At 45.3% G+C, this 25,644-nt stretch overlaps 1 protein-coding gene across 6 annotated transcripts; it reads right to left on the bottom strand.

Annotated features, from left to right (window-relative positions):
- Positions 1-2,102: 2,102 nt before the first annotated feature.
- On the bottom strand, positions 2,103-24,884 carry CNTROB (centrobin, centriole duplication and spindle assembly protein). Of its 6 annotated transcripts, none has more exons than XM_081218081.1 (19): positions 24,475-24,884; positions 23,614-23,698; positions 23,282-23,363; positions 22,640-22,796; positions 21,630-21,746; positions 21,300-21,416; positions 20,838-20,936; positions 19,248-19,484; positions 18,715-18,849; positions 7,390-7,523; positions 6,688-6,813; positions 6,322-6,484; positions 5,145-5,406; positions 4,069-4,223; positions 3,742-3,805; positions 3,397-3,567; positions 3,114-3,246; positions 2,556-2,628; positions 2,103-2,299 (listed from the first exon to the last, which is right to left on the bottom strand). In XM_081218081.1, the coding sequence occupies exons 1-19, from the start codon at positions 24,754-24,756 to the stop codon at positions 2,174-2,176; spliced, it is 2,718 nt and encodes a 905-aa protein (XP_081074207.1). In that variant the 5' UTR covers positions 24,757-24,884; the 3' UTR covers positions 2,103-2,173. The 6 variants fall into 6 exon arrangements, with proteins under 6 accessions (XP_081074207.1, XP_081074211.1, XP_081074209.1 ...); XM_081218085.1 differs by having other exon boundaries at positions 22,640-22,763; XM_081218083.1 differs by having other exon boundaries at positions 23,282-23,345.
- Positions 24,885-25,644: the final 760 nt, after the last annotated feature.

The raw sequence follows: 25,644 nt of genomic DNA, 5'->3' as shown, positions 1-25,644 counted from the left end.
AAAATTAAAGTTGTCTTACTGTAACTAGCTCACAAAATAGTTAAGTCAGCAACTGTGCCCTTTTCTGATTTTGTTCTGGAGAGCTGGGGAATATTCTCCACACCGTCCTTCATGTCAAGAAAAACGTAGGGCATGTTGACTGAGGGTGGCAGGTTGGAATCCAAAAGATAATGAGGTAAAACTGGGTGTTCATTTTACCAGTTTTTAAAAATTGTATAAAACCGTTTCCTCCCAAAGATGGTAGTATGCCATCAATCACAGAGTTTGGTCAAATAATTCTAGGCACTTGAGATGAAAAACAGAAAAGCAAACATTTCCATAGGTGGGTAAAGAGATTGGCCTTGAAAAGTCCCCTGAGCTGGTGCAACTCCTGTTTCTTTGCCAGGAGTCCTGAGCAGGACTGATGACAAGCTGTCCCCAGAGCCAGACAGGAGAGCCTGCACACCTGCTGCTCATAGCTTTTTTTTAATCTTCTCCTCCTTTTCCCTCCCCCAGGAGCTAGAAAGTGACTTTTAGGTGGAAGGAAATACAGTGCTCCCTTGATATCCAGGGTAGGAGGTTGGTTCCAGGACCCCTGCAGATATCAACATCCACAGATGCTCAAGTCCTATATAAAAAACAACAAAGTGTTTGCATATAATCTATGCATATCCTTCTGTACACTTTATTTTTAAAATATCTATTATTTATTTATTTACTTGGCTGTGCTGGGTCTTAGTTGCGGCACACGGGATCTTCGGTCCTTGTTATGGAAGGCGGGATCTTTAGTTGTGGCAGGCGGGATCTTTAGTTGTGGCTTGCGAACTCTTACTTGCAGCATGTGGGGTCTAGTTGCCCGACCAGGGATCAAACCCGGGCCCCCTGCATTGCAGCGCGGAGTTTTAGCCACTGGACCATCAAGGGAAGTCCCCATCCTCCTGTACACTTTAAATCATCTCTAGATTACTTATAATACCTCATACAATGTAAATACTATGTATCTAGTTATAAAAACAATGTAAATGCTATGTAAATATTAGTTGCTGGTGTGCAGTAAATTCAAGTTTTGCTTTTTGAAACTGTCTGGAATTTTTTTTTCTCGAATATTTTTGATCCACAGGTGGTTGAGTGCACAGATGCAGAACCTGTGGGTGTGGAGGGCTGACTATAAGATCTAAACATTTCTTAATATGAAACACCATGTGAATCTATATCCTGTCAAGTCTATTCTGGAGCTAACCAAATAATTCAGGGCACATAGAAGGACCCCACCCTCCTCACAGAATCTAGTAAACTGTCCCTCAAACACCCACCTAGGACCAGGCCCTAAGAATCACATCTACCATCATCCCTGCCCCGCACTGTGCTCCAGAGCTGGAAAGCTGTGTGTGGGTCCCAAGGTACCATCCTTCAGTTTAATCTAAAGTGTACTACGGGTTTTTCTGCATTTGTACTACGAAGTTGGGGTCTTTCACACTTTCACACTATTGTCATTTTCTTCTCTAATATTGTTTCTCTTTGTTCATTTTGGTGAGTATTAGGATGAAAGTTTTCACAATCATGGCTTTTTTTCCTTGCCAGCACTCTAGTGTTTTATACACGTTTCAAAGCCATAAGAGTGACGATTACAGCCAAAACATGTGGCCTGGCTGGAGCAGAATCTGTCCATCAGAAACCTACTAGCGCCATCTGAAAGAATTATCTGCTCCTTAAACACAAAACTATCTCCCCAAAAATCAAATTTTTACTGAAACTCTTTATACAATAAATTATTCTTTTACTGAAAGTGTTTTTCTGATTATTAAGTAATACATACTTGTTTTAGAACAGCTGGAAAATACAGAAATGTATAAAGAAGAAAATAAGAATCATCCATAATTCCACTACCGACCAGAGCTAATCACTCTGTGGGTTTTACTCTTGCAACACGGAGCTTTAGCTCACTAATGCTTCTGAAACCTAGCCACAGACTGTTTTCTTTCAAAGCACTCGTGTCTTTTTCCACAGAATATAAAATAGAAACATAACAAAAAACATACTCAAATAGAACAATGAGGCTTCTCCACAAAGTGGTTTCCTATAAATCCTCCATTTTCCAAATTCCTATGAGTCAGAGACTCTAAAACAGACTACCGAGATTTATTAAAATAATAATAATAAAAATGAGAGACCAAAGAAGAGAAAGGCCAGGGACTTATCTCCAGATCCCTCCCCGACTCCTCACGCTACCAGGGGCAGGGTGCCCACTCTTCTTCCGAGCTGGAGGCCTTTCAGTCTTAGGGGCTGTAGTGAGGCGGCGAGGCAGAGCCTGGGAGGGGATCTGAGAGTGGAGGGAAGAGAGAAAACACAGTCAGTGTCACATCCTCTCAACTGCCCCCCTGCCACTGAGGAATGGCATCGTGTGTGGGGAGGGCCAGCATCAGTCAGCAAAGGGGAAGGGCCATGCTACAGAAAACGGGACCCGGGATCGGAGGGGTCGGGTGACAGAGGACAGAGCCAGCTGGCGGGCGTGCAGAGGGCGAGGGACGAGCCAGTGAGAGCCCCCAGCCCCTCGCCCCCGCCCGACCTTCCCTCACCTCTTTCCGGGGCATGTCACCCAAGCGGGAGTCTGTGTTCCTTCTGGGGGCATTATCCCCTCGGCTGTCAGTCCTGCCACACAAATCAAGGGATGAGGATGGGCAGCTGTTCCCCCGACTCTCCCCACACGGGGTGGAAGAGCTACTCCCCAGTTCTGTCTCTTAAGAATAAGAACAAACAAGACAGACCAGGGATCAAACAGGAGGAAACATTGGTGGAATCAAATACTGAGTTATACTAGATTGTCACAATCCTAGGATTCTCAGTTCTGAGCTGCAGGGTAAAGAGGAAAAAACTAAGGTAGAAAAACATGGAGAAGAGGTTTTTTTTTTTTGAAGTGAAAAAAAAAAAAACAGACAAACAGAAAAGTAGAGACAAAAGACAGGTGCGGAGGAGTGAGAGCTGGAGGAGACTCCGATCTACATCTCACCCTCACTTCTTCCCCAGAAAAGGACGGAAGCTGCTACTCAAAGGACAACGCGCACACTCCACTCTTCCTGCCCACAATCCAGATTCCATCCACCTAGTCCCTCCGCCCTTCCCTCCCAGGCTGGTACCTGCTGTGTTCCAGCCTCTTCAGGTAAAGCAGCAGATCCTCGGCAGGCAGTGCCCCCCAGCCCCGAGCTTGGTACAGTCGTAACAGCTGAGACACCTCCACCAGCTGCCTCGAGGGTGCGAGCCCATCTCCACCTGAGAGACACATCAGTAATGGTCGTCATCCTAGGCCCTGCCCCAACCCTATCCCAGCTCTCGGAGTCCAGATAGGCCTTCAGTTCCAGGTACCAGCTCCACACCCAAGACCTACCTTTTTTATCTGCCGGTAAACCATGACCTGCTTACCTCTCTCTGAGGAGCCACCACTGGGACCGCTGCTCTGTGAATGGGCTGAGGGAAGCTCATGGACCCGGAAAAGACTGGATGCCATGGCTAAGGGGACTTTAGTTTTATGGACCGGGGGTGGGAGGCGTGGCGCCTGAGGGGCTTCCTCCCAAGATGGGGCAGTCAGAGGACCTAGCAAAGGAAAGAGATTCAAATCAGGAAATGGGGCAAAATCCAAGGAATCCTGCCACCTTAGCCTTCGTGGGGCTTCGTCACTTTTGCCAGCTCCTAAAAACCCATGCCTGGTAACCGGATCTCCCACCTCTTCCAGGCCTGGCCCCAACCTTCTTCAGAGGTGGTGCTCACCAGACTTAGGGGGCAGCAGGTCATTGGAGGGGTTCTCGTTGCTCTGGGGCACTGTCTCCAGCAGCTGGGGGGACAAGACAGTAAGGTTCCCTGAGGACCGCTGAAGAAAGAGACCTCAGTGTCTGAGGGAAGCAGCAACTGGGGAAGTAAGAGCCGGGGCTGGCCACCTAAGTTCCAGAAGGAACTACTGCAACTGGGAGAGGCAGAAGCTGGGACAAAGTCTTAGTTCTAAAAGGCGGATGAAGTCCGAATCCTAGTCTCCCAGGGTAGAAAGAGAAACTGAGGAAGGAGAGGAGAAAACAAGGTGGGACGGGTGGGCCCTCTTACCTGGTGCAAAAAATGCTTGAGGCCCTGCAGCTGGGAAGGGGGCGGCAGCCCTTGCTTCAGGAAGCCATCCCCGTTGGACCCAGGATCTTCCTCAGGGAATGGCCGCTCTGCCCTGTGATCGGGATGGAAGGTCCCAGCTGCAGAGAAGGCCTCAGCTGTAAAGTGAAACAGGGGCGTGTGCTGTAGGGGAGGGGGTTCTCCACAAATCAGCTCACCACAGGCCTGGAAGGAAGGGGTCTATTAAATATAACAGGGGCAGCACAGCCAGAAGCTGGTCACAGTGGAAAACAGCTGGAGAGGGAAGAACTGAAGACAACTGAGAGCCGGCACAGCTGAATTCTACGACAGAAGTGTAGACAGAAGGGGAAAGCTATGGTACTCGGCTGCTGAATAAATAAATACCACGGCAGCACAGAATGGTTTAAGATCAATAGACATGTTCCGGCTTCTTCACCAGAACATGCCCTCATTCTTAATTCTACCTGGGTTGTCACATTTACACCACACAGAGCACCCTCAACCCCACAAGTCACAGCTGACTGAACCAGGCGTGGCCACCACTCAAGGTCAGCCGATCCAAGGGATGGTTACCAACTCATCAGATCGCCTCTCTTTAAACTGGACCTAAGAAACAGAGGCACCAATGTCTCTGTAAGGTTGTCTAGAGTCTTTCTGGAGTCAGTGTCATGGCTGCTCAAACTCACGTGCAAACCAAACTTGGGAGAGCAAGAACCTGAGGGAGAGAGAGGGCTGGTCGGCCAAGAGGAAGGAGCAGATGCCGGGGAGGCAGAGTCCAGAGCCCACGCAGGGCCCAAGAGACGAGGAACAGCTGCCCAGTTCCTGGCAGCACCCCTGAACCAACCCCAGTTCTCATTAAGCACAGATACATCACATTTCCATAAGCCTCACTCCCTTTATTTGAACAAACTTGAGTGGATTTCTGCTCCTTGCAATTTATGGTCACTAAGTCATCTGGGAAACGAAATGCTCAAGTCCCGGACAGAAAGGAAGCTAGGTTAAGAGGGAGCCGATCCGTGTGGGTGAGGAGAACCCCAGGGACTTCTGTCCCCAGTCACCTGAGGATGAAGTGAGATCCGGCTTTGGCTCCAGGGGCTGGAAGGAATGCTGGCTCTGGAAAGTGGGGCCCAGCAGGAGGCTAAGATCTGAGGAGGGGCTGCAGAGAACAGGTGGCAGCATCCCAGGGGGCTCTTCCTGTGCTTCCCGGCTCTGCTGCAATACGGGCTTTAGGGCCACGGCCACAGGGGGCACAGTCCAGATCCTCCTCTCCCCCATCTCCGGTTCCTGTGGCCCAGGACTGGAGGGGCCGGCAGGAGGAACCTGGGCACAAGAGAGGGTGCATTTAAAGAGATGAGACATGGCCCAGACACTTTAATAAGATTACAAATTAGTAGAACGTCCTTAAAAGGAGGCTGGGGAACATTTAGCAAATTTCTATCAAATTTTAATATGCTTATTTTTGAACTTACAATTCCATTTCTAGAAATTTTATAGATATACTTGCACAAAGACATATATTAATGATATTTTTTGCAGCACTGTTTGTAGAAGCAAAATATAGGAAACAACTTTAATGTCCATCAATAAGCACTTGGTTAAGAAGGCTACTGTTTGGGGGCGGCACTCGAGGCACCAGTAACAGCCGCTGCTCCTGGGGGGAGGAACCGGGAGACTGAGGTGCAGGGATGGGATGGAGATTACTTTTCACTGTGTACCTTTTTGAACAGTTTGGATTTTTTTTTAAACCATCTAATTATGAATTTACTTATTTATTTTTGCTGTGTTGGGTCTTTGTTTCTGTGCGAGGGCTTTCTCTAGTTGCGGCAAGCGGGGGCCACTCTTCATCGCGGTGCGCGGGCCTCTCACTATCGTGGCCTCTCTTGTTCCGGAGCACAGGCTCCAGACGCGCAGGCTCAGTAGTTGTGGCTCACGGGCCTAGTTGCTCCGCGGCATGTGGGATCTTCCCGGACCAGGGCTCGAAACCATTGTCGCCTGCATTGGCAGGCAGATTCTCAACCACTGCGCCACCAGGGAAGCCCCTGGATTATTATTATTATTTTTTTTTACCATGTGCATGTCATCATCTATTCCAAAAAAGATTTTAGCTAATAATAAACATTTAATAATTAAAAGAAGGAAGTAGGAGATGCCAACATAGGGGTGAACTATGGACCGCCCTTGGGAGGGAGCTAGATTTCCAAAGAAGGGGTCGAAACACGATTCTGCGCAGCGTACCGGGGGACTGGGCGGCAGGGCGGCGGTGCTGAGCAGGTGGCTCGCCTCCTCCCAGTGGGCCTGCAGCATGGCCTGCAGCCGCTCCAGCAGCTCCGCCTGCTGCTCCTGCAGCCGCTGCCTCCCACTCTGCAGCTCCCGCGCTCGCGCCTGCTCCCGGGCCAGTCTGAAGGCAAGACGCGAGAGGCAATGTCGGCCCTTTACAAAAGCAGGGACTCGGAGAATAGGAAGAGCCAGAAGGGAATATGGAACACGTGAAATTGTGAAAGGCACTGGGGCCCGTGCGGGAGAGGCCAGGGCTACAGAGGAAGCGGCCCTTCAATACTCCCTCTGGGACTGCGGCCTAACAGGGAGACCAGGGGCCGGCACCTGAGCTCATAGTCCTGGGCCACCTGCTGATGCCTCTCCTCCCGTTCTGCCATTTCCACCTTGAACTGAGCCAACTGAGTGGACAACTCCTGCTGGTGCTGTCCACTTAGCTCCTGCAGCTGCTTCCTGGGAGGACACAGGTGAGAAAAGAGGACTGAATCCTGAGACAGAAGAACTAATCAAATAAGAAAAAGCCAGAACGCGTGCACGTGCGAGTGAGCCAGCCTGCCCAGCCGTGGCACAGGCGCGTTCAGGCAAGAGGACAGCTGGTATCTTAGGATGGGTTCCCCAGAAGCAGAGCCTGGGATGAGGATTTATGGGAAAGTGGTTCATTTAAGAAGCATTTCTAGAAAAAAACTGGTAGGGGACTAGGGCTGAGGTGGGGAGAAGGCTCAATCCCCCAGGGCGGCTCTGGAAATGTTGCAGGTCGAAGCTCACCACTGTGCCCACCAGGGGCAAGGGAGCTGGAAACGTACACTCCTGTGGCCATCAGTTATTGGTTAAGTGCTACTTCCTATGGGGTGAAGATGGAAAATCCTCAAGCACGGCTGGCTCTCCCTGTGAACCTGAAGGCAGCTCTCCCACCGACTGACAGCAGCCAGCGTGTTGGAAGATGGTAAAGGGATCTGAGAGGGTCTGGACGGGGCCCCGACACCACCTGCTGCGGCTGGGGAAAGGCAGCAGCCAGTGAGCTCCACGTACCTGTGATGCTCCCTCAGCGAGGCCGCTTGACGCAGGCTGCTCTCCTGAGCCTGCGCCAGCCTCTCTGTCACCCGCTGCTCCAGCTGCACGGCCAGCTCCGACTCCATCTGGATCCGCTGGCTTTCACACCGGGCCTGGGAGTAAGGGAAGGCAGGGTCATTGTCAGCTCGCTTCTATCTGGGCTTAGAAGAGGATGGAGGATATAAGGTAGGCAAAAAAGTCCACGTACCAACGTTACCTCATATGCCTAAGAGAAAAAGAAACAAGAATTTTGCCACAAGGAGTGAAAGAGGTTTCCTTTCCTTATTAAACCATGAGGTGCGCACACCTTATATGTACACAAAAGTAAAAATGACTTTGGACAATAGAAATATTTTTTTAGACAAAAGTTAGGTAGAACAATCAAATGTGTTACACATGCCTGAGGTAACACATGCAATATTCCTGGTGTACCACCTGAAACCCAGGGAGCATTCAAAAAATGTCCGTGTTCCCTCCTCCTAAAGCAGAATCATTGTCTCTATTTTCTCACCTCATAATCCTTCTTTGACTCACTGAAATCTGACTTCCACTCATAGTCCTTCATGGCAAAGAACTTAATTTCTAAATCCCGCAGTGGTTATTTCTCAGTCTTTATCTTACGTGATCTCACTGCAACACCTGCCGCCTACATCAGTTTTTCCTTCTAAAACCATTTTCCCCTTCACTCCTGTGATACCACCAGCCACGCGATCTCATTCTATCCGACTGCTCTTCAGTCTCAGCTAACTGCTCCTCCTCCAACTGCCCATCAAGGCACAATGCTTCCTTGAGTTCTGTCTTCAGTTTTCTTTTTGACCACATGCTACCATTCTGGGTCACTGATGCTTTTACCTGTGTAGAGCAAATGTCTAGCATTTAGGCCATGTTTTTTGCTACCGTTTATACCTTAAAACACTTTCTAGGGGCTTCCCTGGTGGCGCAGTGGTTGAGGGTCCGCCTGCCGATGCAGGGGACACGGGTTCGTGCCCTGGTCTAGGAGGATCCCACATGCCGCGGAGCAGCTGGGCCCGTGAGCCATGGCTGCTGAGCCTGCGCGTCCGGAGCCTGTGTTCCACAACGGGAGAGGCCGCGGCAGTGAGAGGCCCACGTACCGCAAAAAACAAACAAACAAACAACAACAAAAAAAAACACTTTCTAAATCTCTCTTTAGCCTGGACCTTTCTTCTAAGCTTTAAGCCCATATACCCAGAAACCTACTGTATATGCCTCAAATAGAGCACATCCAAAATTGAGCTCATTTGTTTTTCTACCCTCAAACCTTTTCCTATTATATTTCTTGCCTTAGTTAATGGCACCACTATTTGAAACCCGGAGTTATTCTTGACTCCTCCCACATCTTTGCCCCTCCCACATCTTTGCCCCTCCCACTGGTCATTTCATTCTGTTCATACTAACAGCTCTCTAATTTACCCTTCTGCTCACTACTACATTAATTCAATATTACTTCAAGTCTAACTGATCTCCCTGCCTCTATTCTACCCTCCACCCTCTCTCATTCCGGCCCTAGTGGGTCCTCTACTTTGTGCCTGAGTGAATATTCTAAAGCACAAAGACGCTCAATTTGCTTCCTTGTTTGAAATCCTTCAAATGTCCCTACTGTCTAAGGAATAAAGTTCTGGCTGCTGAAACTGGCTTATAGGGCCCTTTATGGTCCCACTCATCTATCTCAGCTCTCCCAAATAGGTTCCAATCATACCAAACTCCTTACAGTTACCTAAATTCTTTTTTTTAATTTAAAAAAACTGTGGTAAGAAACGCATAATACAAACTTACCTTCTTAACCTTTTTTTTTTTTTTTTTTTTGCGGTACGCGGGCCTCTCACCGCTGTGGCCTCTCCCACCGCGGAGCACAGGCTCCAGATGCGCAGGCTCAGCGGCCAGGGCCCAAGGGCCCAGCCACTCCGCGGCATGTGGGATCCTCCCGGACCGGGGCACGAACCGGTGTCCCCTGCATCGGCAGGTGGACTCTCAACCACTGCGCCACCAGGGAAGCCCTTAACCATTTTTAAGTGTACAGTTAGGTAGTATTAAGTATATTCATGTTGTTGTACAGATCTGTAGAGATTTTTCATCTTGTAAAACTGCAACTCTGGGGCTTCCCTGGTGGCGCAGTGGTTAAGAATCCACCTGCCAATGCAGGGAACATGAGTTCGAGCCCTGGTCTGGGAAGATCCCCCATGCTGCGGAGCAACTAAGCCTGTGCACCATAACTACTGAGCCTGCACTCTAGAGCCTGCGAGACACAACTACTGAAGCCCACACACCTAGAGTCCATGCTCCGCGACAAGAGAAGCCACCACAATGAGAAGCCCATGCACTGCAACGAAGAGTAGGACCCGCTAGAGAAAGCCTGCATGTAGCAACGACGACCTAACACAGCCAAAAAATAAACAAATAAATAAAATTTAAAAAAAAACAACCTGAAACTCTATACTCACTGAACTCCCCATTTCTCCCTCCCCAGCCCCTAACATCACCACTGTTTCTGTTTCCATGATTTTGACTACTCTAGATGCCTTGTTACCTAAATTTTTTTTTTCAGTTTCATGTGTACAACATAGTGATTCAATATTTTTTTTTTTTCTTTTTTTTTTTTTTTTTTTTTTTTTTTTTTTTTTTTTTTTGCGGTATGCGGGCCTCTCACTCTTGTGGCCTCTCCCGTTGCGGAGCACAGGCTCCGGATGCGCAGGCCCAGCGGCCATGGCTCACGGGCCCAGCCGCTCCGCGGCATATGGGATCCTCCCAGACCGGGGCACGAACCCGTATCCCCTGCATCGGCAGGCGGACTCTCAACCACTGCGCCACCAGGGAGGCCCGATTCAATATTTTTATACATTATAAAATAATCACTACCCTAAATTTTTTTAATGAAAAAACTTAATATATACTCCATCTGAGCCAGCAATTCCACTTTAAAGAATCTATCCTACAGAAGGGGTGCCAAAGATTTATGTACAATGATGTTCACTGCAGCACTAATTTTTTTTTTTTTTTGGCCGCAACTTGTGGCTTGCGGGATCTTAGTTCCCCAACCAGGGATCGAACCCATGCCCCATGCAGTGGAAGCATGGAGTCCTAACCACTGGACCACCAGGGAATTCCCTGCAGCACTATTTTTAATAGTGAAAAAAACTGACATCAGTGTAAATTTCTCATCAAAAGGAAAATGCTTAAATAAACTATGATTCATCCATTTATAGCAATATTATATAATTCTTAAAAATAACATCTATACATCTTAATTTAATTCTTAAAAATAACATACAATACATCTATATGTATTGACATGGAAAGATGTCTAAGATATATTATGAGGTAAAAACAACAAGTTGCAGCGAATGCATATACATTTTTTTAAAGCACCAGCCCAGAAACCCATATGAAAAGGTTCTAAAAGGACACAAAGTGATGCGGGAAGGGAAGGCAACCGTTTACTTCTGTAATATTTGAACTTGTATTACAGATAACTTTTACATCTTAAAAATATTTTTTAGAGTTCTCTGGGGAGACTACTTGACCCATCCATGTAGAATTGACGACTCCTTTCTCTGTCTTTGATATTTACCTCTGATAAGTTAACTTTGAGAATTTAGACAGAAACTGAGTTTGACTTTAAAACTAGCTGACAAAAAAACAAACAAACATGAAATGAAAAAATAATGAATCTAAAAGATGACAAGAAAGGAGAGGAAAATAAATACTGAATAAGCAAGACAAAATAAGATATAAAGTTAAGACATGGATTCAGCTATGAATAAACTAATTAAATTAAATGAATTTAATGCTCCAGCCAAAAGGCAAATATATAAAGGTTGAAAGTAAAAAGGTTAGAAAAATATTTCTCAGGGAAACTCTTATTTTTTTTAAAGACCAATATAGATCTATTAATATTAGGCAAGATTAGACTCTAAGGCAAAAAAGCCTTGTAAGAGATAGAGTCATCTCATAAGAATAAAACACTCAATTTACCAGGAAAGATATAGCAATTTAAAAAATTATATGTATCTAATCATAACAGAGCCTCAAAATGTATAAAGCAAAATTTACAGACTATAGGAGAAATAGACAAATCCACACTCAGTGAGATTTTTAATAGAAAAAAAATAAAAAGGGATATAATGACTTAAACAGCATAGTTAACAAACTAGACACATATACAAACAGACATATAAAACTTCACCAAACAACTATAAAATACATGTTTTTAAGCACACATGAAATATTTAGAAAACTTGACCATATATTGAGGGATAAGTCTCAACAATTTTCAAAGAATTTAAATAATAAAAATAGTATATTCTCTCATGATATCCACAAGAAACTCTCCAATGATGGGGGTGGGGACAAGAAAAGAGAGGAAGGGGGGTGGGAAGGGGCAGAGAGAGAGAGAGGTGCAGACAGACAACAGACAAATGTAGCAAAATGTCAACTGATGAATCTAAGTGTATTCATTATACTTACTATTCAAGCAACATTTAAGATAGAAATATTTCAACACAAAAAGTTGGGTGGAACGTACATAAATAAGTAATTTTTTAAAAGACCATGCTCTCTAATCACAAATATTTAAGCTATAAATCAATAATAAAAATATAATTAGAAAACCCTATATGTTTGGAAATAACCCAGGAGATCAAAAAGTAATCATATAAAAAAGAATATTATTCAGGGGACTTCCCTGGTGGCGCAGTGGTTAAGACTCCTCGCTCCCAGTGCAGGGGGCCTGGGTTGGATCCCTGCTCAGGGAACTAGATTCCACATGCATGCCGCAACTAAGGAGCCCGCCTGCTGCCACAACTAAGACCTGGCACAACCAAATAAATAAATTTTTTTTTTTTTTTTGCGGTACGCGGGCCTCTCACTGCTGTGGCCTCTCCCGTCGCGGAGCACAGGCTCCGGACGCGCAGGCTCAGCGGCCATGGCTCAAGGGCCCAGCTGCTCCGCGGCATGCGGGATCCTCCCAGACCGGGGCACGAACCCGTGTCCCCTGCATCGGCAGGCGGACTCTCAACCACTGCGCCACCAGGGAAGCCCAATAAATATTTTTTTTAAAATGAATATTATTCAGAACCAAACAATAAGGCAAATATCACATGGGACAAGTTGTAGGAGGCACTTAAGTTGATACTTATGGAGGAACTTAGAAGAAGCAAGCATTCATCTTAAGAAGATTTTAAAAAGAACAACAGAATAAAATCAAATAAAATATAAGAAATGAAATAAAGTACAGACATTAATAAAAGAGAAAAAAAATCAACAAAGCCAAAAGTTAATTTTCTGAAAATATATTTAATTAAATCATGAGTAAGATGGTTTTAAAAAGAGATGATGACAGAAATGACACAAATGAACAATATCTGGAATGAAAAAGTAGAAAAGATGCCAGGGACATTAAGATAAAATTATGAACAACTTTAAGTCAATAGATTAGAAAATTTAGAGTGAATAGATATATATAGGTAAGAGAACACCAAAAATAATTCAAGAAGAAATAGAAAGCCTAAATATTTCTTTCTTTTTTTTTTAAGGATTGCTTTTCTTTTCTTTTTTTAATGTGGACCATTTTTAAAGTCTTTTTTGAATTTGTTACAATGTTGCTTCTGTTTTATGTTTTGGGCCATGAGGCATGTGGGATCTTAGTTCCCTGACCAGGGATTGAACCCACACTCCCTGCATTGGAAGGCGAGGTCTTAACCACTGGACCTCCAGGGAAGTCCCGCTAAATATTTCTAGAAACATTCAAGAGGCAAAATCAAGTCAAATACTAAGTATTCAAGAAATACATATTAAATCCAACCTTACAAACTATTTCAAAGTATAATAAGAGAGGGAGTAGATCATGTTTCTAGTACTGGCAGATTGTTATTCAGAGTAACTGTTGTGCTGAACAAAAACAAACAAGTTGAATAAGATATTTTTTAAATATATGTATATACATGTATATCTCTTCCTAAAAAGTATCAAAGAGGTAATGAAACAGTATGGAATTACTAGGTCAAAGTAAAGGAAAAATGGGAGCCTAGCCAGGCGAGCAAGCACAGTAGATTATAAAAAAAAAAAGAAATCTTTTTTTTTTTTTTTTTTTTTTTTTGCGGTACGTGGGCCTCTCACTGTTGTGGCCTCTCCCGTTGCGGAGCACAGGCTCCGGACGCGCAGGCTCAGCGGCCATGGCTCACGGGCCTAGTCACTCCGCGGCATGTGGGATCTTCCCAGACCGGGGCACGAACCCGTGTCCCCTGCATCGGCAGGCGGACTCTCAACCACTGCGCCACCAGGGAAGCCCAAAAAAAAGAAATCTTAAAAATAAATAAATAAACAAACAAATAAGTAAATAAAGAGACATGTACACTTTTTTTGGCAGGAGGGAGTCCAGACTTTTAAGAAAATCTGTTAGATCACAGGCTAATCACAGAGATAATGGAACAGAAATGTCAATTACCACACACAAGAAATACCGTTTGCAAAAACCATTTGGAAAAGTCACTATACAAACAGACGGCTGCAGCTGTCAAAGGAAATCCCTGAGGAGGGAGAAAATATGATTTCCAAAGTTACTACATTATAATACTCAAAATATACAGCTCTCAACAAAAGATTATAAAACATACCAAAAAAACATGAAAATATGACTCATTCAAAGGAAAAAGAGAATATAACAGGAACTCTTCCTGTGGAAGCCCAGACATTAGGATTACTAGTCAAAGACGTAAAATCAACAGTCTTAAATATGCTCAATGATCTATTTAGACAATAAACTAAAGGAAATCAGAACAAAGTATAAACAAATAGGGGGTGTGAACACAGAGATTTAAAGAGATTGAAATTATAAACAGGAACCAAATAGAAATTCTGGAGCTGAAAAGTACAACTCATGATATGAAAAATTCACTAGATAACACTATACATCTACTAGAATGGCCAAAATCCAGAACACTGACATGCCAAATGTTGGTGAGGATGTGGAACAACAGAAACGCTCATTCATTGCTGATGGGAATGCAAAATGGTACACTCACTTTGGAAGACACTATAGTGGTTTCTTACAAAACTAAACGCGCCCTTACCATATGACCCAGCAACCGCACTCCTTGGTATTTACCCAAAGGAGTTCACACAGAAAACCTGCACATGAATGTTTACAGAAGTTTTACTCATAACTGCCAACACTGGGACTTCCCTGGTGGTCAGGCGGCTAAGACTCTGTACTCCCAATGCAGGCGGCCCTGGTTCGATCCCTGCAGGGAAGTAGACCCAACATGCCGCAATTCAGAGTTGGCATGCCACAACTAAAAGATCCCACATGCTGCAACTAAAGATCCCGCAGGTGGCAACAAAGATCCTATGTGCCGCAACTAAAACCTGGCACAGCCAAATAAATAAATAAATAAATATTTTAAAAAAACCCAACAAGGCTGCCAACACTTACAAGCAGCAAAGATGTGTAGGTGAAAAGATAAACTGACAATGGAATATTATTTACCACTAAAAAGAAGTGAGCTATCAAGCCATGAAAAGACATGGAAAAAAATCATATCACTAAGTGAAAGAAGCCAATCTGAAAAGGCTACATACTATATGATTCCAACTATATTACATTCCGGAAAAGGCAAAACTATGGAGAAAGTAAAAAGATCAGTGGTTTCCAGGGGTTAAAGGGAGGAAGCGATGAACAGTGAAACTAAGTATGATACTATAAAGGTGGATACACGTCATTATAAATTTGTCCAAACTCATATAATGTACAAGAGCAAAAGCGAACCTTAATGTAAACTATGGACTCTAGGTGATAATGATGTGTCAACTGTAACAAACGTACTACTCTGGTGGGAGATGCTACTATTAGGGGAAGCTGCGGGGGGCTGCAGTTAGGAAGTATATGGGAAATCTCTGTACCTTCCACTCAATTTTGCTGTGAACCTGAAACTGCTCTAAAAAATAAAATCTATTTTTTTTAACTTTTAAAAAAATTAATTAATTAATGAATTTATGGCTGTGTTGGGTCTTCGTTTCTGTGCGAGGGCTTTCTCTAGTTGTGGCAAGCGGGGGCCACTCTTCATCACGGTGCGCAGGCGTCTCACTGTCGCGGCCTCTCTTGCTGCGGAGCACAGGCTCCAGATGCGCAGGCTCAGTAATTGTGGCTCACAGGCCCAGTTGCTCCATGGCATGTGGAATCTTCCCAGACCAGGGTGCAAACCCGTGTCCCCTGCATTGGCAGGCAGACTCCCAACCACTGCACCACCAGGGAAGCCCTAAAATCTATTTTAAAAAAATCACTACAGGGGCTCAATGGCAGATGTCAGCAGGCAGAAGAAATGATCAATGAACTTGAAGACAAGCAACTGAAATTATCCCGTCAGATGAGCAGAAAGAAAAAAAAAATGAAGAAAAATGAATAAAATCTGGGGGACCTGTGGGACATCATCAAACATATGCATTAGGGAAGTCAAGAGAAAGAGAGAAAAAATATCTGAAGAAATAATGGCCAAAAACTTCCCAAATTTGATAAAATTCATAAATCTACACATCCCAGAAACTCAACAATCTCTAAGCAAGATAAACTCAAAGAGATCCACACTGACACATTATTGTCACTCTATCAAAAGCCAAAGAGGGAATCTTGAAAGCAACAAGAGAGAAGCAATTTGTCGCTTACCAGGGAGCCTCAATAAGATTAATAGCTGATTTCTCCTAAGAAATCATGGAGGCCAGAAGGTAGTGGAATGACATATTTTTTTGTTTTTGTTTTTTAAAAATTTATTTATTTAATTTATTTTTGGCTGCGTTGGGTCTTCGTTGCTGTGCACGGGCTTTCTCTAGTTGCGGCGAGTGGGGGTTACTCTTCGTTGCTGTGCACGGGCTTCTCACTGTGGTAGCTCCTCTTGTTGCAGAGCACGGGGCTCTAGACGCATGGGCTTCAGTAGCTGGGGCATACTGGCTCAGTAGTTGTGGCTCACAGGCTCTAGAGCCCAGGCTCAGTAGTTATGGCGCACAGGCTTAGTTGCTCCGCAGCACATGGGATCTTCCCGAACCAGGGCTCGGACCCGTGTCCTCTGCATTGGCAGGCGGATTCTTAACCACTGCGCCACCAGGGAAGTCCCAACATGTTTTAAAGAAAAACGACTGTCAACTAAGAATTCTATATGGGGAGGGCGGGGGGAATGTGAGGAAAATCCTTCAACAATGAAGGAGAAATTAAAACATTCCCTGATGGATAAAAGCTAAGGGTGATCATTACTAGTGGACCTGCCCTACAAGAAATTCTAAAGGGAGTCCTTCAGGCCGAAATGAAATGAAATTAGACAGTAACTTGAAGCCATATGAAGAAATAAAGCCATATGAAGCAACTGATAAAGGTTGCTACATAGGCAAATATAAACCTATATTATTGTACTTTTGGTTTGTAACTCCTTTTTTCCAATATGATTTAAAAGGCAGAGGCATAAAACAATAAGTACAAATCTGTAATAACAATATGAAGGGGGAGGGACAGAGACATATAGGAACAGAGTATACACTACTGAAACTAAAGTAGGTATTATCCAAACTAGGTTACTATCACTTTAAGATGTTAATTGTAATCACAAGGTAACCATTCAGAAAATAACTTTAAAAATATACAGAAAAGGAAAGAGGAAAAGATAACAGTATACTACAAAAATATCAACAAACTATCAAAAAAAAAAAAGGCAGTAATGGAGGAACTGAGGAACAAAAAACATTTAAGACATAAAAAACCAAACAGCTAAATGGCAGAAGTCCTTCCTTATCAGTAATTACTTTAAATGTAAATGGATTAAATGTTCCAATTAATAGGCAGGAATTGACATAATGGATTTAAAAAAAAACATCATGCACCTATACATTGTCCACAAGAGACTCACTTTACAAAGACCCAAAAAGGTTGAAAGTAAAAGGATGAAAAAAGATAGTCCATGCAAATAGTAAACAAAGGACAGGGTGGGGGCTATATTAATATCAGACAAAATAGATTTTAAGCAAAAAGGTAATATTAAGAAGATATAGCAGTTATAAATATATGTGTACCTAATAGAGCCCCAAAATATATGAAGAAAAAAAATGACAGAATTGAAGGGAGAAAACAGACAGTTCTACAACCACAGCTGGAGACTTCAATACCCCACTTTCAATAATCGATGGAACAATAACGAAATGGAGGACATGAACAACACTAAAGCCAGGCGCTACTCTGGGACTTAACAGTAAATAGACAAAAATCACTGCCCTCATGCACCTTACAGAAAATAAACAAGATACACTATGGGGGAGGTGGAGTGGGGAAATGGGTGAAATCAGTGAAGGGGATTGAGAGGTACAAACCTCCAGCTATAAAATAAATAAGTCACAGGGATATAATGCACAGCATAGGGAATATTCAATGATACTGTAATAACTTTGAATGGTGATAAATGGTAACTAGACTTATCATGGTAATCACTTTGTAACATATATAAAGATATCAAATCACTGTGTTGTACACCTGAAACTAATATAATACTGTAAGTCAACTATACTTCAATTTTAAAAAATTAAATACTAAGTAAAATAAATAAAAAGGTATATTATGTAGTATAGTAGGAGAAAAATTAAACAGGGAAGGGAACAGGGATTGTCAGAGGTTGCAGATTTTACTCAGTGTGGTTGGGGAAGAACTCACTAGGAAGATGACGTCTGAGTAAAGAGTAGTTCTCCTTACTCTAAATTCTTATTTATCATACTCCTTCAAAAATGTGTGTGCTAGACAAACTCCCCATCTATCTGGTGAGCTCCTTGTTGGCTGGGGCTATTGTGTTAGGACTATCCCAGCACAGAGCTTACACAGAAGGACCATTCGATAGGTTTACTGAATGCCCACATAGACACGCACAGCTAGCATCAGTTCAGGGGGTACAGCAGCGTATAAGTTGCTACTGAAGTTTTTACTAACGTCTTCACCCTTGGCCCTCCATGATAAGTTAGTTTCCATGTGGTCAGCCCTGCAACTCAATGGGCCAGGTGAAAAGTAAAAGTGTGTTCTCTCAAACACTGGCCTCACTAACCCAGAAACTGGGTGTCTCCTTAAGTCAACCATTATAATAAGGAAAAAAGTCTCTCAGAAACTCATTAATGTGCCCTTAGCACACATTTTATGCATAAAAACAGAGGCCCATAAAGGTTAAAATTCTAGTTAGAAATGGGAGTGTTTGCCTGACTCCTGAAAGTCACTCTGCCTCAGACCTACGTCTTCTCACCAGGAACTCTCCTCAAGAAACTCTGCCTCCTGACCTGCACCAGGCTCATCTCCAGCTGCAAGGCGTCTCTCTCTCTCCGAGCTGTGTCCAGCTCTCCTTCCAACCGCCGCACCTCAGACTGCACCAATGCCAGCTGCTGCTGGGCCTCCCGGGCTGCCTGAGCCTCCCTCTGGGTGTTTCCATAAGAAAGAGAAATCAAACTTAAGTTTGTACCTCATCCTCTGGGTGTTTCCATAAGAAAGAGAAATCAAACTTAAGTTTGTACCTCATCATTGCCTGTCTCCCAGTTACCTCTATTTCCCAATTCATCCTCCCGTACCCTAAAAACTAAGCTTCCTCTCTCCTCATATGTGACCTATTTCCTCATCTCTGTTGAATCTCACTCTTCAACCTTCCAGGTATTTGATGCCCCCAGCCCTTCCTGCAGGCCCTACACTCTCAATCTTCTCTCCCACATAGAGTTCTTCACTCTCCATCCCAGTCCACTACATCGTGTTTTCTGACATCCGTCTCATTCAATTATTTTGTCCTTCATCTGTTCCCCCATTCCCCAAGTGCCACTTTTACCTTCTCCCTTTCCAACTGAGCCTGGTTCTCCTCCTGCAGTGCCTGGTAGCATTCCTTAAGCTGATGCTCCTGCTGGGCCCAGGTCTGCCGTTCTTCTTCTAGGGCCACCTGAAGTGTCTCCAGCTGTTGATGTTCACTGAGTTGCCCAGCCCGAGCCTCATCCCGTTCTCCCTGCAGGGCCCGGCACCGCTGCTGTTCCAGCTCCAAGCTCAGGGTCAGAGCTTGCCTTTCCTCTTCCTATAGCCCCAGGAGAAAACCAAGATCCTTAGCATGCCCTTAAGAGACCAGCAATCTGCCCCCTTACTCCCATACAATGTGCCCGCTGAGAATTATATCCGTTAAAATACAATAGTTAACAAGCCCACGAGATTACATGGTAAATAAGAGCTTCTGTTCCAGAGTTAGGTAGATTTGGGTTCAAATCTCAGTTTGAATCCCAGCTTTGCATTTACTTTGTGTTCTGAGGCACACATCCTTATCTGTGAAGTGGGCATATTACAGTCTACCTTGTGAGGATTAAAGTTAAAAGCATATGTAAAGAATTTAGCACAGGGCTTCCCTGGTGGCGCAGTGGTTGAGAGTCCACCTGCCAATGCAGGGGACACGGGTTTGTACCCCGGTCCCGGAGGATCCCACTTGCCGCGGAGCGGCTGGGCCCGTGAGCCGTGGCCACTGAGCCTGCGCATCCGGAGCCTGTGCTCCGCAACGGGAGAGGCCACAGCAGTGAGAGGCCCGCATACCGCAAAAAAAAAAAAAAAAAAAAAAAAAAAAAGGATTTAGCACAGTGTCTGGCATGTAGTAAGTACTCAATATACAATAGCTATCACCATCGTCATCAAAAGAAATTCCACAAAGACTAGAAAATCCAGCCTACAATCATGTACTAGCCAACCAGCAGCCACCATCAGCGCTCTTGGATGTAGCCTGTTAGGAATATAAGTACCAGCATGCATGTAGCAAGCATGTGTCATGCATGTAAGAAATTCTAAACCTGGCTACTAATTCATATAGATAATCTTATCATTTCAGCAATTAGAAACTTGAGTAAGTCTCATCCCATACCTTTTCTGGTCTGCCATAGACCAGGGTTCTCAAACCTGGTTGAATGAAATCACCTAGGAAATTTCTGAAAATATTTAGGCTCCCCAACCCCCAATATATCAAAACCTCTGGGAAAGGGTCAGAAATCTGTATTTAAAAATAATTATCCAAATGATTTTAATGAGGATACAATTTGCTGAGTCTCTCAAACTTACTTGGTGGCAGAGCTTACTTTCTGTAGAGTATCTAGCAGAACTATTTTTTTTTAAATCTTCTTTTATGTATGTATTTATTTATTTATTTGGCCATGCCACCGAGGCATGTGGGATCTTAGTTCCCTGACGAAGGATTGAACCCATGCCCCCTGCAGTGGAAGCACAGAGTCTCAACCATTAGACCGCCAGGGAAGCCCCCAGAACTTGTGTTTTAAAGAACACACTTTGCCCTGGTGCAACTCAAATTATGAACTCCCACAATCCATCAAAAGCCCGTATCCCTCTAGAAGTAATTAACAGCCTCTACTGGAATTAACCCAGGAAGCATTCTCACCAGTGTCTCTCTTTCCCGTTGCTGCAGTCTGGCACCTTCCTGCTCACGATTCAGGGCCTCCATGGCCTCAGAAAGGCTTTGTTCCAGGCGGGTTACTGTCTTTCAAGGAGAGAGGAACACAGGACGGAGGAACTGAGGGGAATCCCTGTACTTCGAAAATCATTAACAACGTAAACTCTAAAAGCAAGAGTTAACTAAATGACTTGGGGGCCAGAGAGAAGACCACATGGCGTGAGGAAACCTGAGAAGACATCAACCATGCAAGTTTGACAGCAGAAACACTGAAGGGAGAGGAAGTGAGGAGAACTGTCAGGCCAGCTATGGCAAGACTGAGGTCAATCTGTCAGGAAGGCAAGATTGAGGTCAATCTGTCAGGAATCCTGACTCCAGAGCTGTTTCTACCCTCTCCCATCCAGCCGTCGGTGACCTACGTTCTAAAGCCCTATGACCCGGGTTGCACACCTCCTGCTGCTTGCTTCTAGTGAGTTCAGCTGCCTGGCGCTCCTCCTGGAGTCCCCGAAGCACCTCTGTCCGCTCAGCTTCATGCCGGTTCCAGCCCTCCACCACGCGGGCCAGGGTCTCAGGAAAGTCAGACAGAATTTCAAATAATTTTTTTGCCCTCTTTCTGCCCACAGGAGCAGGGTCAACAGCCACCTTCTCCCCGTGGTCAGTTAACCCACCACTTACCCCAGCTCCTAACATGAACAAAGAAATGTTGGTTGGCCTCCCCCTATTCACTATTCCTTGGTGCCCCCCATGGAGAGACCCACCCGCATTCTGCTACCCCGGCACCTTGTCCAGTTGTTCAATCATGATATCTTTCTTGCGGTCGGCAGTCACGGCCACAGCTAACTGTTGCTGAAGCTCTAGCACGCGGGTCTGCAGGCTCTGAATATGGCGCTCACAATGCTGGGAAGAAGGATGAGGAGTCTGGATGTTGCCATCCTTAGTTTGACCAAAGCTCCAAACTTTCCAGCTCCTCTACAGGGGAAATGGGCTGGAGACAGGGAGCCTGGGTCCCAAGAACAGAACAGGTTTGGGGAAGGAGAGTCAGGAATTCTGGAGTCTAAGACCTCCAACACCTTCCTCTACCACCTCGGGAAGCAGGGGCTTAGCTTCCAGCCTCTTCCCTTTTCCAGATCTTCTGGGGAAATTTTCCATGAACCTTTTGGCAGGGGTGCAGCAGCCCATGCTGCACAGAGTGAGAAGTTACTCCTGCCCTAAGAAGCATATTGGACACAACAACTCAACATGGCAAGGATAAAGGGGAAAGCCTTTCATTCATGGCCAGGCAGTTTAAAATGGAGGAAGAGAAGGTCCCAAAAATGACAACACAACTAATAATTCTGACCCTTCCTCTGCCTTGTCCCTCTCTCTGCCCCCTTCAGATAGGCTTAGGCTCACAGAAACAAAGCTCATTATATCACTGGTAGCTTTGCACAAGTCAACCAAGTTTCTTGTTCATTCACCAAACATGCACAGGGTATTTCTATGTGTTCAGTATATTCTAGACTTCAGGAAGAAAGTGCTGAACAAGATAAGGTGTGACCTGCATGGAGCTTAGGTTTTAGAGGGGGAAAACAAACAAGATATATCAGACTTTGATAAACTACATGAAGGAAATAACACAATGATCTGAGGGGATAATACCTGGAGGGGAGGTGTGCCTTTCTAGCTAGGATGGTCAAAGAAGGCCTGCCTTCCAGCAGAGCCATTTGAGCAAAGTCCCAGCCTGCAGGCCCTTAACCTTCAGCCCCTTTTCTAATCTTTGCTGCTGTCAAAAGGAAGCCTTTATATCTCACCTTGCGACGGGTATGCTCTGAATCCAGTGCATCTCTCAGCCCCTGAAAATCCGGGGGATTGAGTGGGGGCCCTGACCGAAGGCTGGTGTAGCGGGGAAACAACTCCTCCAGGGCTTGGGCTGAGCTAGATGGAGATAAGTCGTGCAGGGGCCGGGTGCTGAGCAAATCAGGTAGAGAATATTAGGGTTGGGAAAGCTTTTGAGATCCACTAGTCCAACTGTGACATTTTACAAATGAGGAAACTGAAACTCAGGGCAGGAGACTCGCCCAAAGTTATAAAGCTAGGTAGATAAGTGATAGAGCCATAGATAGCACGCAGGTTCTATGATTCACTCTATAGTGCTCCTTCCTCTATTCCACACTCCCTGCAGTACAAGTCTCAGCAGAAACAAACTAGCTCTTCTGGAGGAAGAAGGACTAGAAGTTGGGAGAGAGCCAGGTACTAAGCAGCAGATGCCCATGTTCCCAAAGGAGGAAAGGGGATAGAAGAAAGGAGAGAAAGGATGAAAACTGAAAGCTAAGTGACAAGCATCTTAGGTCCTTAAGAGATACAAAAGCAGTAAAGGGAGAACTAAGCACTAGAACATTTGGCTTTCCAAGAAAGAAAGGAAGTCAGCTAGGAGAATCCCAAGGAAAACTCACTTAAGTAAGGTGGCCGTGCTGTCACTGTCAAAGGAGTCCTCTTCCCGTCTCTCTGAGCCGGCACCTGGAGTAGCGGGATCCTCTGTGGGCCAGCCAGAGAGGCCCATAGCCAGGGTCAGGTAAGGACAGGAACAGGGACCACTTGAAGAAGAGGTCCTTCCTTTCTACTTCACCCACTCCTCCTGCCCTCTCCCAAAGAACGGGAACCTTTCCTCCAAAAACTCTTATCTCCGAGGTCTAGGTCGCCACCCCCCACACACCCTGCTTCCTTTCTCCACTTTTTCCCACCCCTTAAATCTAGGTTCTCCTTTATAGGGAAGGGGTTCACTCACGATAGGCCGTATCTCGTGAGGTTTGGAGCATGCTCTGGAGTTGACCCCGAACACTTTCCATCTCAAAGATATGCTTGGAACCATCCTAGAAAAAGTAACATGGAAATCAGATGCAATAATCCATAATCTACCTACTGCCAGGGTAGATGGCATCCAGTAGCCCCTAAGGCCCAAGATTTTTTACTCTCACACCTGGGAAAACAAGAAAAATACGACTGACCTAGTAAGAAACTCGAATGTCTACCGAAGCCAGACAGGCAATGTAAATGAATTAATTGGGCAACTTAAGACAAGAGTGGTGAGGATTCTTGCCAACTAGAGAGCAAATATCCTGTCTAAAGACTCTGTAGTCTATGGCTATCAGTTTTTCAAACTCTGGGCAGCCTAACCAGTCTGCAGATTGGTTATGATACCTGCTCTCTCTGACACTATCTATCTATAACATGTATTATTGATTAAACTATGTTTTAATGATTTACATTCCAAATTTTGAACCATATGATCAAAATAGTTTTGAGCTGGAAGGATCTCAGCATATTTTCCTTAAGTCCCTAGTTCCCTCTTGGGATGAAGAAACGTTATCCTCACTCCCAGCACCCACATCCCAGTTAAAGCACAGCAACCTATCCCACAGGTGTCTCTGAAGGAAAAAAAAAAAAAGAGCTTGTAGTTTCACAACTTTCCAAATTATGGTGGCCCAGGCCACTCTCTCCCTCATAAACATTTGTTCCCAGGAACAAGCATGACTGACTGTGTAGTTAAAAGGAATTTGGAATCCAACAATAGGAGTTCAAGTCTCAGTAAAGCTATTTTTTTTTTACCACCCCCGATCCCAAGACCCTAGAGGTTTCCAAGACACACCTCCCTCACCTTCTTCTTCAAGTTGTTCTCCAATCCAACCGACAAGCTGTGACTCAGTTCTTGGGCCAAGCCATCTAACACCTCATGAGGAGGTGGGAAGGTGGCGGGCAAAAACAGCTGGGCTCGGGCTGTGCTCTCTGCCTGACGACTGAGGTGCAAAGAAGTATACAGCTGGGAGGTCACCTCAGAGGATGCTTGGTTCAGCCCAGGGGCTTCTGATGAATCACTCAGGAGATCCTTGGCCCGGAGAGGTGAACTGGGGCTGGTAGCTGATGTTGCCATGAGTACAGGGAAGAGACAACTGGAGACAGCAGAGCTGGGAACTCCTGGTTCTGCTTTAGGAGAGCCCAGGCGGAAAGCACCCCGAGAAGGAAGATTTGGGAGAAAGGAGGAAGACTCCAAGTGAAGGATTCTTGTTGAATGAGGGTATGGAGCCTTTCTGGTTAGAGGAAAGGTTTCCAACGGTTCGAGAGGGCAAAAGGATTTCTTTCCACAGCTCCTGGTAACAGTGGAAAAGGAGGGTGCAGCAAGGAGAGGGTGGGGACGGAAGACCTGCTGCAGTTCCTCTGGAGCACTGAAAGCTGCAGATCAACTTCCGGCACGGGCTATCACTGGTCAACTGAGCTCTTAAGTTTTCACACCCAGAACGTGCAAACTGAAACGGACCCAAATCCAATAGAGGTCTAATTTCCGTCCAGCTGCCTTATTTGCCCCTCAGCTGGCTGTGGTCTCAGAGGGGCAGGCACCTCATGCTCCCCACCTCCCCTCTCCTCCCACTGCACTCATTCTACCCAGGGTCAACTCTCTAGTATATCCCCTCCGATCCCTCCTGTCAAGAGAGCCATAGCAAGGTCCCTAGAATCCCTCCCTCCCTACTATCCACAAAGAAACTTGGTGAACAGTCACGCCCTCAGACGTCCCTAAAAAGTACGCCACGCTCAAGCCTAGCCTGAGATACCCTACCCCGACCACCCCGTTCCAACTACTCTCCACACCTCCAGTCCTCGGCCACGCAGTCGGCCAAGGTGGGGACAAGGGACTGCCCCCCTCCCCTAAGCCCCAGTTCCGCAACACCAAGACACCCCCTTCTCGCGCCCTTCCCTACAATCAAAACCGTTGGCAGCCTCCCGCCCACAGTCCGCAGCCCCGCCTCGCTCGCCTCGATGACGT

Source organism: Mesoplodon bidens (genome assembly GCF_964165515.1).
Source record: "Mesoplodon bidens genome assembly, chromosome: 19".
Lineage (NCBI taxonomy): Eukaryota > Metazoa > Chordata > Mammalia > Artiodactyla > Ziphiidae > Mesoplodon > Mesoplodon bidens.
Note: the sequence above shows the minus strand (reverse complement) of the source record. Positions and strands in the feature narration are given on the sequence as shown.

Bases quoted from the DNA above. Each gene is read 5' to 3' on its own strand.
- CNTROB (XM_081218081.1), bottom strand. From the start codon at position 24,756: ATGGCAACATCAGCTACCAGCCCCAGTTCACCTCTCCGGGCCAAGGAT. The intron at 21,417-21,629 runs GTGCCGGGGTAG...GACTTTCCTGAG, and splicing joins TGATTGAACAACTGGACAAG to ACCCTGGCCCGCGTGGTGGA. The intron at 6,814-7,389 runs GTACGTGGAGCT...GTGTCCTCCCAG, and splicing joins TCGCTGAGGGAGCATCACAG to GAAGCAGCTGCAGGAGCTAA.